The 14,386-nt window shown below is 42.3% G+C and overlaps 1 protein-coding gene across 2 annotated transcripts in view; it reads left to right on the top strand.

Moving 5' to 3' along the window:
* syde1 (synapse defective Rho GTPase homolog 1) overlaps positions 1–14,386 on the top strand; it is a 63,333-nt gene that overhangs the window by 48,198 nt on the left and 749 nt on the right. Inside the window, exons 8-9 of one of the 2 annotated variants that reach the window (XR_013815328.1) lie at positions 7,286–13,733; positions 13,854–14,386. The exon at positions 13,854–14,386 is cut by the window's right edge and continues 749 nt beyond it. Coding sequence is in view for 1 of the 2 variants with exons in the window: in XM_079801118.1 (XP_079657244.1) it covers positions 7,286–7,794 (509 nt within the window). In the remaining variant the exon portion in view is untranslated. Of the gene's footprint in view, positions 1–7,285 lie in introns of both variants that reach the window. The other variant, XM_079801118.1, reaches the window with a different exon arrangement.

The following is a 14,386-nucleotide window of genomic DNA, read 5'->3' as shown; positions in this document are numbered from 1 at the left end:
CTGAATTGACTCAACATTGAACTGAATTGACTCAACATTGAACTGAATTGACTCCACATTGAACTGAATTGACTCAACATTAAACTGAATTGACTCAACGTTGAACTGAATTGACTCAAATTAACTGAATTGAATCAACATTGAACTGAATTGACTAAACATTGAACTGAATTGACTCAACATTGAACTGAATTGACTCAAATTAACTGAATTGAATCAACATTGAACTGAATTGACTAAACATTGAACTGAATTGACTCAACATTGAACTGAAACAACATTGAACTGAATTGACTAAACATTGAACTGAATTGACTCAACATTGAACTGAATTGACTCAAATTAACTGAATTGACTCAACATTGAACTGAATTGACTCAAATTAACTGAATTGAATCAACATTGAACTGAATTGACTAAACATTGAACTGAATTGACTCAACATTGAACTGAATTGACTCAAATTAACTGAATTGACTCAACATTGAACTGAATTGACTCAAATTAACTGAATTGAATCAACATTGAACTGAATTGACTAAACATTGAACTGAATTGACTCAACATTGAACTGAAACAACATTGAACGTTGAGTTATGCATATAACTACTGTTCCCAGAAGGAGGGAAACTCGGTACAACACATGACTATGGGATATCGCGCTCTAGCGCCATCTGCTGAAGACACCTTTATTCACGCCTGAAAGGCCAATGACGCATGACGACGTGGGCGGGGTCCCTCGCCCACAGCATATAAATGCAGTCGTATGCGTCATTTCCCTTGTTCAGTCCAGCTCTTCACCGAGCCCCGACTGTGCGGGGCCCAGAGGTGTTGTACCTCGTTTCCCTCCTTCTGGGAACAGTAGTTATATGCATAACTCAACGTTCCCATTCAGTCGGTCAACTCGGTACAACACATGACTATGGGACATATATTCACGCCCCGCCAAGTCGCTGAACTAAACGTAATAGACCAGCACCGCCACATAACCCTTTTCCGAGGGAAAGATGCATGGCCCCTATAAAAACCCCTGTGGTTTGCACAGCCTGAGTTACTGTTGCCGTAGTGGCAACTAGCGGGTACACCGGACAATTGTGCACAGTGATGCCCAGCTGGCATCCCACGAGAATATTAAACCAAGCCCCTGACATCTCCATGCCCTTGTAGAGTGCTCACACACCTCACCAGGCAGAACCAACTCCTTCCATGCTATAGAAATAGCCTTGTACAATCCAATGTGAAAGACATCGCTCAGATAGCGGCTTCCCACTGGCTGAGTTGGAAAACATGACAAAAGGCTGGTCAGGCGAGTGCATAGCCTGCAACTGCCGAACGCACCTGCGTACGAATCGCAAATGGCGCAAAGCACAAAGCAAGTATCCTGTTTTTCTCTGAGTCAGAGATTTCATAGGGCAGACAGCTCGAGCGAGAGCATACTCCCAACCTGACTTTAGGCATATACGCCGCATTTGGATGCAACACCACCAAGTGCAGCTTGGGTGCAAACTGCAAAGGGGATGCACCAATAGCGCATGAAGATAACCAACATGCTTTGCTGGTGCCAGTATCCATGACAAGGAATCATCCTTATATTCAAGGATTCTAAAGGCTTAAACGGAGGTTCACACCTAGCCTCCAGATCAACCATCAGGTCATGACCATTACAGTTTGTAACGAGCCTAAAAACGCTGACCTTAAAGCTCCAGGTATACTTTGGATGTCTGCGTTCTGCGCACCATTCGTGTGACGTAAAATCTCGTCAACAGGAGGGCCTTTGGTGCGCATGCCACAGCGTATGAGTGACTTGACCACTTGCGGACAAAGTTCACTCAGAAGCACGCATTCCGAACCCATCTACACTTAAGTCCAAAGTATTCCGTCAGCATGCAGCCCAATTGTTTTTGAGAATGCATGGAAGGTGCGCATACAACAGCGCATGTGCAAGAAAAACAGAAGCGACAGAAGAGTCACAACAATTATACTGCACATGTATTGAACTTGGTCATCCGCGCTCATTCGACTGCGTGTGTGACGCATCTGGATGCGGGAAATTAACCATACCCGGCCTTCCTGGCCAAAGGAGTATACCGTGACCAGCTCTCACACTCAACAGATGGAGTGGAACGCGAGAGTTCCCTGACAGTCCGTGAACTGTCCGTGTGACGTAATAATCACCATTAGGAGAGTCCGCAGATGGCCGCGCACACTGTCCGTGTGCAGCCCAATTTTTGGGACCGCGGACGGTGCACATAAAACAGCACATGTGCGAGTGACATGAATCATATAGCATGTTTCCTATGTACTACTGTACACTCAAAGCGCTTTACACTCATGTCAGGGGTCTCTCCTCAACCACCAGCAGTGTTCAGCATCCACTTGGATGATGCAAGGGCAGTCACAGTACAATGGCACCAGCGCGCTCACCACACACCAACTATAGGTGGAGAGGAGAGAGAGAGCACTTGAAAACCAAAGCACTCGAAAACCAAAAATGCACTAGATAGTGCACATGCGCCAAAAGCACCTTTCCACTGATGTGGGCAATGGAGTAGGCTATACTTTGAAAAACTCACACTCTCGACTGTGCCCGAAACGGAGCAAAAATCGTAGTATGCCAGGACCCTCTTAAGGAACCGAAAAATGCGCGCTTTAGCGCAGCACCATTAATGCCCTCATGAAAGCCGAAAACAGTCGCCCAATAAACTTCCAGCATGGAATGGGAGTGACTTTTCTTCGGAGAAGAAAACAGTATCAATCAGGCACTGACACAGTGATACAGATTTTCACCTGCACCAAACTTCAAACATGCGCTACTTCAACACAACACGGTGTGCTTCAGAAAGCAAGCGCCCTGTTTTGTAGCTATAGTCAGATTCTCCCTCTCTTAACATGTAGACCCTTAGAGACCACAGTTCCGGCCGAGGGTGCAGAATCTGCCTCCTGCATAGGGGAAGACACCATGGTGTGTGTCCTTAACAGCAATGCCATGATGCTTGTGTACCATTTCTTTTTCTCTGGCCAGCAAGATGCCACCAAAATCAGTGATGGACCCTTCTGCATACAGCAGAAACCTGGGCTATACGTGTTGGGACATCCACCCCCTACGGGGCACTCCAGTCCATAATCAAGAAAACAGCGGGCGGCGCATGTTTTCTGCAGATGCAAAAAGATACACATTTCTGCACCCGATCTGCACCACTATTCAAGAGTGCATAAGCCACCGCAGGTCTGCCTTGTATCAAGAGCATCCATGCCAATTGCAGCAGAGAGGGAGTACCTCCTTGCCTACATATATATGACCATTGTCATATTTTCCATTCTGAATAATGCTTGCCCTGCTGGGTCAAGTGTTTCAGCACCAGGAGAACTATTCCACATAAATGTATGTGAAGCTCTTACAGCGCTGTCAACCACTCTCCTCTTACAGAGTTTCTCGTCCATGTTGTGACGTTTGTCATCACTAATGAACATGCCGTAACCCTGCCCAGGGGAATTCCTTCTGTTAACAGATCTAGGACTCCCAGGGGACCATGGTCTGAACGCCCAACACAGCGCTACTGAACCATGCTTAAATGTCACATGGCATATAGCAAGTTACCGAACGCCCAGCGCCGGAACTGCAAACACAAAGAGGAGAATCCAGCAGTACTACTGCTATCGGGGTCATGAGCCCCAGCAGTCTCAGCACTGCAAAAGTCCTCTGCCCTCTGTTCGGTTCTGAATCTATCCCCAGACCAAGATATAACAGACCGAGACATAACAGCCCCTTTTGAGATTATCTGAAAAAATCCCAGAGCTCGTAAAATGGAAAAACAAGTGCATGTGTTTTACAACACTGCGTGTTCCCTGCTGTCTGCAGCCAGGAGCACTTCATCCAAATAGGAGAACAATATTATGCTCTGATGGCACAGCAGAACCAACACCGCTTCTGCATATCTTTCAGATATGCGCAGTGCCATTAGGATCTATAGGCAATCCCATCAACGGAGACCTCAGAAATGTTTTCTGTGCTCCTGTTTGATTGTGGCAAGATGCATCGGGCAAAAACACACCGATGTAAGCCGATCCCGAGGATGCAGAGGGCAGAACAGGTGACATACTGCAAGCATTTTTGAACTTGACACATTAACCACTCTAAAGTGTTTGTTCAACTGCTGCAAGTCTGGTATTTTTTTTTTATTTTTTTTTTTGGAGGAGGAGGAGGAGGAGGAGGAGGAGGAGGAGGAGGAATTTACTCTGAAAAATCTCTTTCTCCATTTTCCCTTGTGGCAAAACTTGAATTGCCATTTTGCTGAGGAGAGCACGGATTTCCCCTCTCAAACAATGAAGTTGCAATTACTCCGCCAAACCAGAGGGGGGCGCGAGAGAAACCGCAGCCGACAGCCCTACTGGAATCGTGCGAAGAAGCCATGGTGTTGTTAGTGCGCTTACGCGCCACCGTTCAAGGCAGACAGCGAGGAGGATTCTCAAGCATCACTTGTGGAATCCCGCGTCCTTCTGCAAACATCACTGTAAATTGCATAACACTGCATTATTCTCATCTGTCGGCATACGGCCAGACTGTGAGGTTAGAGGTTCCAGTGCAATCTGATTGTTTTAACAAATCAACACATGAGGTCTTGTATGCTCAATACACATTTTATTGACAACATACTTAAACTGAACCCGCTATTTTGCTGGGTTACTGCCCAATCTGGATAGATCGGCAGGCGAGTTTGCATCGCTGATTTTACAGGAATCAAACCCGCAAGCTTCTGTATCACGGCAGGACTATCGACAAACTTTGTTGCCGCTCTCCAACACAGATCAATTCAAGGGCTATCATTTCACTTTCACCCACCTCGGGGAGACGCGATCTGCCCGGTTTGAAAATATATATCATCAGAGCATTCCTCGCCCGCTTCTAGCGAGACCGAATCACCCCGTGAACGCTACACCGACACTCCTCGGTCTATACCCGGTCATCCCAACTCTCCGTGGCCTCCAAAACCGGCGATCACCGTATCTGGATCAGCACCTGAAGACAGGAGCGGGCCGTGTTCGACCACTGCCCCGCCAAGCGGAACGGCAGAGCTGCCGGTAGGGCACAACGTACACGCACTGGGGTTGGAGAGATCTAGTCCAGCCTAATTAGACAAAGACTGGGAAGATGCCTCAGCAGTCCCAAGTCCCGCTGACAGTCCATCCGTGAGCCCCATGACCGGCCTCGCCGCACCGCCTCGGCGGATGCGGGACCGATCCACGGGGCTCACGAGGCTGGCCGGCCTCATCGAACACGGCCAGCCGAGAGCGGAGCAGCCTGAGTGTCAGCTCTCATAATGCTCGCAAGCGGCTCCCTCGAGAGCCGCCCGAGCATGCTGAACACCCTACTTATGATTATACCATGAACACCCACATGCCATAGGACAGGGGAGATAACCTGTTCAGATATTTATCATGACAAAATTTATTAGCCATTTGTTAGTTGTACTAAACTCAAGCCAAAAACTTCTCTTTTATGTCTTTTCCATTAACAAGAGTCATCACTGTGGATTATCTTGTGAATGTGGCATAAGTTTGAACATTTTGTTTGAGAAAAACTTATTAGCCTTTCGTTAGCAAAGCTAAACTTGTTGCTAAATAAGCTTTCTCTTTTTTGCCTTAATTTCGACAATAATCACCACCGTGGGCTTTTCTTGCGAAAATGTGGCGTGATGGTGTTCAAGCAGCACGGTGAAGAGCTGAAGAACAAGGGAAATGACGCATACGACTGCATTTATATGCTGTGGGCGAGGGACCCCGCCCACGTCGTCATGCGTCATTGGCCTTTCAGGCGTGAATAAAGGTGTCTTCAGCAGATGGCGCTAGAGCGCGATATCCCATAGTCATGTGTTGTACCGAGTTGACCGACTGAATGGGAACTGAATTGACTAAACATTGAACTGAATTGACTCAAATTAACTGAATTGAATCAACATTGAACTGAATTGAATCAACATTGAACTGAATTGACTAAACATTGAACTGAATTGACTCAACATTGAACTGAATTGACTCAACATTAAACTGAATTGACTCAACGTTGAACTGAATTGACTCAACATTAAACTGAATTGACTCAACGTTGAACTGAATTGACTCAACGTTGAACTGAATTGACTCAAATTAACTGAATTGAATCAACATTGAACTGAATTGACTAAACATTGAACTGAATTGACTCAACATTGAACTGAAACAACATTGAACTGAATTGACTAAACATTGAACTGAATTGACTCAACATTGAACTGAATTGACTCAAATTAACTGAATTGACTAAACATTGACTCAACATTGAACTGAATTGACTCAAATTAACTGAATTGAATCAACATTGAACTGAATTGACTAAACATTGACTCAATATTGAACTGAATTGACTCTACATTGAACTGAATTGACTCAACATTGAACTGAATTGACTCAACATTGAACTGAATTGACTCAAATGAACTGAATTGAATCAACATTGAACTGAATTGACTAAACATTGACTCAACATTGAACTGAATTGACTCAAATTAACTGAATTGAATCAACATTGAACTGAATTGACTAAACATTGACTCAATATTGAACTGAATTGACTCAACATTGAACTGAATTGACTAAACATTGACTCAACATTGAACTGAATTGAATCAACATTGAACTGAATTGACAAAACATTGACTCAATATTTAACTGAATTGACTAAACATTGACTCAATATTGAACTGAACTGACTCTACATTGAACTGAATTGACTCAACATTGAACTGAATTGACTCAAATTAACTGAATTGACTCAACATTGAACTGAATTGACTCAAATTAACTGAATTGACTCAACATTGAACTGAATTGACTCAACATTGAACTGAATTGACTCAACATTGAACTGAATTGACTCAACATTGACTCAATATTGAACTGAATTGACTCAACATTAACTGAATTGACTCAACATTGAACTGAATTGACTCAACATTGAACTGAATTGACTAAACATTGACTCAATATTGAACTGAATTGACTAAACATTGAACTGAATTGACAAAACATTGACTCAATATTGAACTGAATTGACTAAACATTAACTGAAATGAATCAACATTGAGCTGAAGTGAATCAATATTGAAGTGAACTGAATCAAAACTGAATCGATCTGAATAATGACTCTTGTCTTCACAGAGAATCTGAATGCGTCTCATCATTGATTGTCTGCTGTGAAGCTGCTCCTCATGTCCAGTGTGTAACGGCGTTCATGTTCTTTTCTTCTCAGTCCCCAAAGGACGAGTGACGGATGACTCTGACCAATCCCAGGTCATTCCTCCGGCGTCCCAGAGTTCCTCAGTGCGGCGAGCTCCGCGCGGGCCGCTGCGGGTGGAGCTTCCCTCCGCCCAGGATGTGGTGGTGGTTTCCCGCAGGGGGCGTGGCCGGCTGGAGAGCCCGCCCTGTAACCGCTACGCCGGCGACTGGAGCGTCTGTGGGCGGGACTTCCTGTCCAACGACGAGGCGGATTACGACGAGGTGGCGGCCAGCGAGAGCGACGACGAGATGGAGGAGAAGAAGAGGGCGGAGTGGGCGTCGCCGGAGGAGAAGAAGAGGGACGAGTGGGCGTCGCCGGAGGAGAAGAGGGCGGAGTGGGCGTCGCCGGACGGGCTGTATGTGGAGGACTTCGCTCTGGACTTCGACGCCCCGTTCACGTGCAGACTGAGCCTGAAGGACTTCGACACGCTCATCTCAGACTTAGAGAGAGAGTTAGCCACACAAATCAACATCTGCCTCTGAGCCTGAGCACTTCATACACAACCCATCTTCACTTTAAAGGTATAGTTCACACTAAAATGAACACGACCCCATGATTTACTCTCCTCAGATCATCCCAGGTGTGTGACATTCTTCTGTCAGACAAACACAATCAGAGTTATATTAATAATGTCCTGACTCTTCCACACTTTATAACGGCAGTGAATGTGCATCATAAAAAAGTATCTATCCATCATAAAAGTGCATCCATCCATCATAAAAGTGCATCCATCCATCATAAAAGTACATCCATCCATCATAAAAGTACATCCATCCATCATAAAAGTGCATCCATCCATCATAAAAGTGCATCTATCCATCATAAAAGTGCATCCATCCATCATAAAAGTGCATCCATCCATCATAAAAGTGCATCTATCCTTCATAAAAGTGCATCCATCCATCATAAAAGTGCATCTATCCATCATAAAAGTGCATCCATCCATCATAAAAGTGCATCCATCCATCATTAAAGTGCATCCATCCATCATAAAAGTGCATCCATCCATCCATCATAAAAGTGCATCCATCCATCATAAAAGTGCATCCATCCATCATAAAAGTGCATCTATCCATCATTAAAGTGCATCCATCCATCATTAAAGTGCATCCATCCATCATTAAAGTGCATCCATCCATCATTAAAGTGCATCCATCCATCATTAAAGTGCATCCATCCATCATAAAAGTGCATCCATCCATCATAAAAGTGCATCCATCCATCATTAAAGTGCATCCATCCATCATAAAAGTGCATCCATCCATCATAAAAGTACATCCATCCATCATTAAAGTGCATCCATCCATCATAAAAGTGCATCCATCCATCATAAAAGTACATCCGTCCATCATAAAAGTGCATCCGTCCATCATAAAAGTACATCCGTCCATCATAAAAGTGCATCCGTCCATCATAAAAGTGCATCTATCCATCATAAAAGTGCATCTATCCATCATAAAAGTGCATCTATCCACCATAAAAGTGCATCTATCCATCATAAAAGTACATCCGTCCATCATAAAAGTACATCCGTCCATCATAAAAGTGCATCCGTCCATCATAAAAGTGCATCTATCCACCATAAAAGTGCATCTATCCATCATAAAAGTGCATCTGTCCATCATAAAAGTGCATCTATCCACCATAAAAGTGCATCTATCCATCATAAAAGTGCATCTGTCCATCATAAAAGTGCATCTATCCATCATAAAAGTGCATCTATCCATCATAAAAGTGCATCTATCCACCATAAAAGTGCATCTATCCATCATAAAAGTGCATCTGTCCATCATAAAAGTGCATCTATCCATCATAAAACCGGGGATGTACATTCAGTCATGATAAAGCTTGGAAGAGTCAGGACATTATTAATATAACTGATTGTGTTCGTCTGACGGAAGAATGTCACACACACCTGGGATGATCTGAGGGAGAGTAAATCATGTGGTCGTGTTCATTTTTGTGTGAACTATCTCTTTAACGTGTGTATGACGCAGCATTTGACGTGCTAGAAGATTTAATAGCAGCTACTGTAATCTCAACAAGCACAAGTATTCATTGCTCTAGTGAAGGCGCGTCTCGAGTGTTAGCACATGCTTTATAACGCAGTATAAACACCAGTCGCTGAAGGATGACGGCAGGCTGGACGTCTGCGTTACGTTTGTGTGAAGTTTCTTTTATTTAAAGCTCTGTGTACGACTGAAGGCCGTGAGAAACTTGGGCCAAGATCTCCTCATTCCTTCCAGCGGGACATTCCGTTACTCGCTCCACTGCCAGACCAGCCCTAGCTTCTCTCGCTCTGTGTGATTAGCGGTGGACGTATTTATTACATTCCCTCGAGGTCGCGGTAAAGGATCTGGGTTCAGTGTTTTGAGTTTGAGAAGCCAATATCTGGAGCGATGGCGTTTGCGTCGGTAATGATGTTATGACATAAATGCTGTCGTTAAAGGTAGGGTAGGTAGGATTTGGTTAAAAAACTTTTTTTCCAAATTAGTTTAAACTTTCTTTATATATCAATACATAATTAAAATGTAAGTACTCTGAAAAAGAAAGTATACAAATGGAGTGTCTGTAGACCTCTCACGACTGTTTTAAAGACAGCTCATTATTTCCATTCACTCCACCTTCTCCCTTCTGGGCTCTTTCCAAAGCCACGCCCCCAAAACACATGAACACGCCCACCGCGATCAGCTGACGCATTATTAACCTGAGGCGAGCGGAGAAGAAGAAGTGCATGTAGTGACATCATGTCAGAATCACATGTTATAAACAATCTAACTTTATCATTATGAATATAAACAAATAAGATGTCTTTTAGTACTCACTATCAAGCTAGAATACCGATACTGGTAAAGTTTAAAATACACACACAACACTAGGGTTGCCACCTTTGGTGTGGCAAAATAAGGGACACCCATTCACGACCCCCCCCCCCCCCCTTTTACATTTGATTATTTTATTTATTTCTAAAGAACTTTTTAGTAGCCTATTTGGTGCACTTTAAAGGGATATTTCACCCAAAATGAAAATCCTGTCATCATTTACTCGCCCTCATGATGTTCCAGACCTGTATGAGTTTCTTTGTTCTGCTGAACACAAAAGAAGATATTTAGAAGAATTTTTGTAACCAGGCTTCTTTGGGGGCACCATTGACTTCCGTAATCTTCCTATGTGTTCAACATAACAAAGAAATGTGTACATGTTTGGAACAACTTGAGGGTGAGTAAATGATGACAGAATTTTCCTTTTTGGGTGAACTGTCCCTTTAAGGCGTCATTCCGAACCAGTAATCACTTTTTTGAATTTCAAAAATGTAATTTTTTTTTTATTAATTTACTTAAATTATGACTATATTATCATGTAATTATTTGTCCCATTTTTATAAAAAAAAAATTTAAATGTCATAAACTTTATATGACAGGATTATTGGTTATGTATGATTATAGCGTAGCTAAATTCTAATTTAATAATTACATTTATTAGGCTATAATCTATTAATTAACCTGTCTAAAAAATAATAATTTTGTCTGCAAAGCTCTGATAATATTATATTAAGATATTATCCATTAAAAAAACTATAGGCTACCTTTAGAAGCACAGATGTGTCTGTCAGCGCTGTTGCTTTAAGTCAGTCAGTCTGAGCAACTGAAATGCTTCTCACAAAGTGTGCAGTTGGCCTGAGGTTCATCATGAGTTACTGGACAGACCCATTGATACCTTTTTGATATTCAGCTCTATATCTGGAGATCCTCTTGCGTTTAAACGGTGGACGCGACGCAAGCTCGACATGTTTTTAAAAAAACGGCAAGTTTACAGGCACACTGCACACGGCACAGCGCATGTTCTCGAGACTCCGCCGCTATGGCAACAAAGCCGCTAAAACGCAATCACGCACAAATGAGCTCCTGTACTACTTATTGTGAAATTGATTTCTTTATATTTGCTATAAATATTCTCCACACTGCAAAATCCTTGTGTGTTTATTGAACTACATGTGGACCGGTGTAAAATACGGGACAAATCGCGTCCCGTATTGGTTTGATACGGAACGCGTCATTTTGCTTGTAAATACGGGACGATTCCGTATTTTACGGGACGGGTGGCAACCCTACACAACACAGTGTCTACGACACACACCGATACAAAATAAAAACATCAACATAAACATTGGTAGAGTATATAAAAACAAACCAAGGGCGGAAATAAACGCGCAGGTAAAGTTCCCGGTGAACATGGTAGAAGAGTTTAGACAGAGAGTAGCAGCTAAAGCTAACTTAGCTCTAAAGAAAGTTCCTGGATGCGGTGGACTAGCTTTTACACACGCATTTTGTTATCTAAAGTTACATTTTGCGAAATTCAACACGACAGCGATCAACTTGAGCTAAGCATATTGAGTATTTATCATCTCTACTAATGGTTCGCTAAGTGTATAACATTGTAACTTTATGCTAAGTAATGTTATGTTAGCTATATTAGGCAGCTACGTGTGCTAGTGAGACATGCTTCATGAAAACATAAACCAAAAAAATGTATAATCCAAATGAAAGATGACCTGTCCAGCAGAAATACAGCCTCTTGAACTCAAACGGGTGCGTCAGGGTTGCCAGGTTTTCACAACAAAATCCGCCCAATTGCTTCTCAAAACTAGCCCAAAACAAGCCCAATCGTGTTTCTCCGGTAAAAATCGCGTTTGGGGGGTAAAATATGTGTCTTTTCGGTAGGGCTGCCTGCTAAAATTCGCAAATCCCGGGGCAAAATATCACATAATTGTGGTCGCTTCAACCCGCGGACATGAAAAACAGCCGCGGCAACAGTGTTGAAGTAGCCCTTGGCAACACTGGGGCGCATGTGGGCGGATCCTGTGGCAAAAGCGGCGGTTGCCATGGTAACGAGAGAGAGTGACAGGCGCCCAAGCCAATCACTTGTTTCGGCCCGAACGAAAATAATGAGCGGTGTTTATTGCAGATTAAAAAGTCTAGAGTCACTCGATTTTTATACTCTCTTTTTCAGAGTACTTACATTTTAATTATGTATTGACATATAAAGAAAGTTTAAACAAATTTGGACAAAAGTGTTTTAGATCATTCTTACCTACCCCACCTTTAAAAGTGAAGTGTGTCGTTTCTAGCAAACATGACTCTTCTGGCACAGCTTTTCCTGAACACTCATTGGTCAGTCTGACCGATAGCCCCGCCCCCAGACTCACGTCATTGGTTGAGTCATGTGACGTGATACAATAATGTCCCCAATAATGAACTAATGATTAGTTCACCCTCATCTCATGCCAGATGTTTGTAGAGGATTTTTCTGCACATAATGGACGTCAATGGGAACCAATGGCTGAAGGTCCAAATCACTGCAGTTTCAGAGGCTCTGAGCGATCCCAGAATCTAGACAAACACAAATACACATTTATATACTTTTAACGTCAGATGCTTGACTTCGTGTTGTTCTTCTTCACGGCGTATGACATCATCACGTCTGAAAGGTCACATGACGCAGGTGGAAGTGTTAAAACGAACGTGCAAAGACTAAATCAAACAAATAAAGGTGAAACATCAATGACGGATGATTTTAAAGTTGGAGGAGAACATGAGATGAGGTTTTTCGGCACGGTAACAAAACACACATTTACAGTTACACACACACACACACCACAAGTGTAGCGTGCAAACTCTAAACACCAAAGTAACACACAGCAGTTTAAATAGATGTGTGTGTGGTTTGGGTTTCAGTGATGTTTAGATAAGAGTTCACCTTGAACATATTTAGATATTAGATCTATTTCACTACTTCAGTTCGGTTTTTTAAAACAAATTGAAGCATTTAAACTGATGTAATATACTATGAGCTTAAATACTTCCATTAGTTTTTATATTATACTAGAGGCTATTATAATTGTATTCTAGTGTAAGACTAATAAAGAATCGATCTGGCACGGGGATTGTTTCAGAGATCCTTGCCATTAAAACGTTTGAAAACCCCTGATATAGAAAATCTTGGAAATTCATAAGCAATAAACGAACATTTAAATATAGATGTTTTAATGCTGCCCGTCGCCAATACATGACTGTACAAAAACACATTAAGAACCATCTTCATATTATATTGTAAAGAATTGAACTGTCCTGAGATTTTAATAGTATGTCTTGGATAAAGAAGACTACAGTTAACAGCACTGTAAAATGTGCTTAATTTAGTGACTTCTGAATTAACTTTTTATTTTATTTATTATATCACTAAGTTACATCAATGGTTAAATAAAATAGAAATGGCTTATATTAAAATAGTAATATTAAAGTTAAGTTATAACTGCATGATGAAACCACTTTTTTGTGTGCGTTTACATGCGCTGTACAGGTAAACAATGTTTTTGCTCAGGTGACAAAATGTCCGCCCAATAGAGAGAAGTTTTGCTCAGGTGACAAAATGTCCGCCCAATAGAGAGAAGTTTTGCTCAGGTGACAAAATGTCCGCCCAATAGAGAGAAGTTTTGCTCAGGTGACAAAATGTCCGCCCAATAGAGAGAAGTTTTGCTCAGCGAGAAAAGAAATTAGAGGGAACATTAATCTGAGGTTAAAGTATATAAATGTGTATTTTGATGGTTTGTTTAGATCAGATTCTATTCGTCTGGGATCGCTCAGAGCCTCTGAAACTGCAGTGATTTGGACCTTCAGCCGTTGGTTCCCATTGACGTCCATTATGTGCAGAAAAATCCTCTAAAACTTCATTTCCGACTGAGGAAAGAAACACATGAGCATCTGTGATGAGGAGATCATCAGGAAAGGTTCATGTTGAACTCGTCCTTTAATAAAACACGACCGCTCATTGTTAAATAATATGAAGTTAATGTATTGGTAAATCCTGAAGTGAACAATATTTCTCATTGTTAGTTTATGATATAAGCGTATTGTTAAAGTGTCGCCGTTTGAACGAATCCAAACGTATCCGATGACATCGTCTTCTTGAACTCAGAACATTCGTTTGATTTATGTTTGACAATCAGCCGAAGGAAAGCTCGGCCCGGAGATTCTGCCGAATATTATATCGTGTTCATTTGCACAGTTTATTATG

The sequence above is a fragment of the Gobio gobio genome, assembly GCF_949357685.1.
Source record: "Gobio gobio genome assembly, chromosome: 20".
Lineage (NCBI taxonomy): Eukaryota > Metazoa > Chordata > Actinopteri > Cypriniformes > Gobionidae > Gobio > Gobio gobio.
Note: the sequence above shows the minus strand (reverse complement) of the source record. Positions and strands in the feature narration are given on the sequence as shown.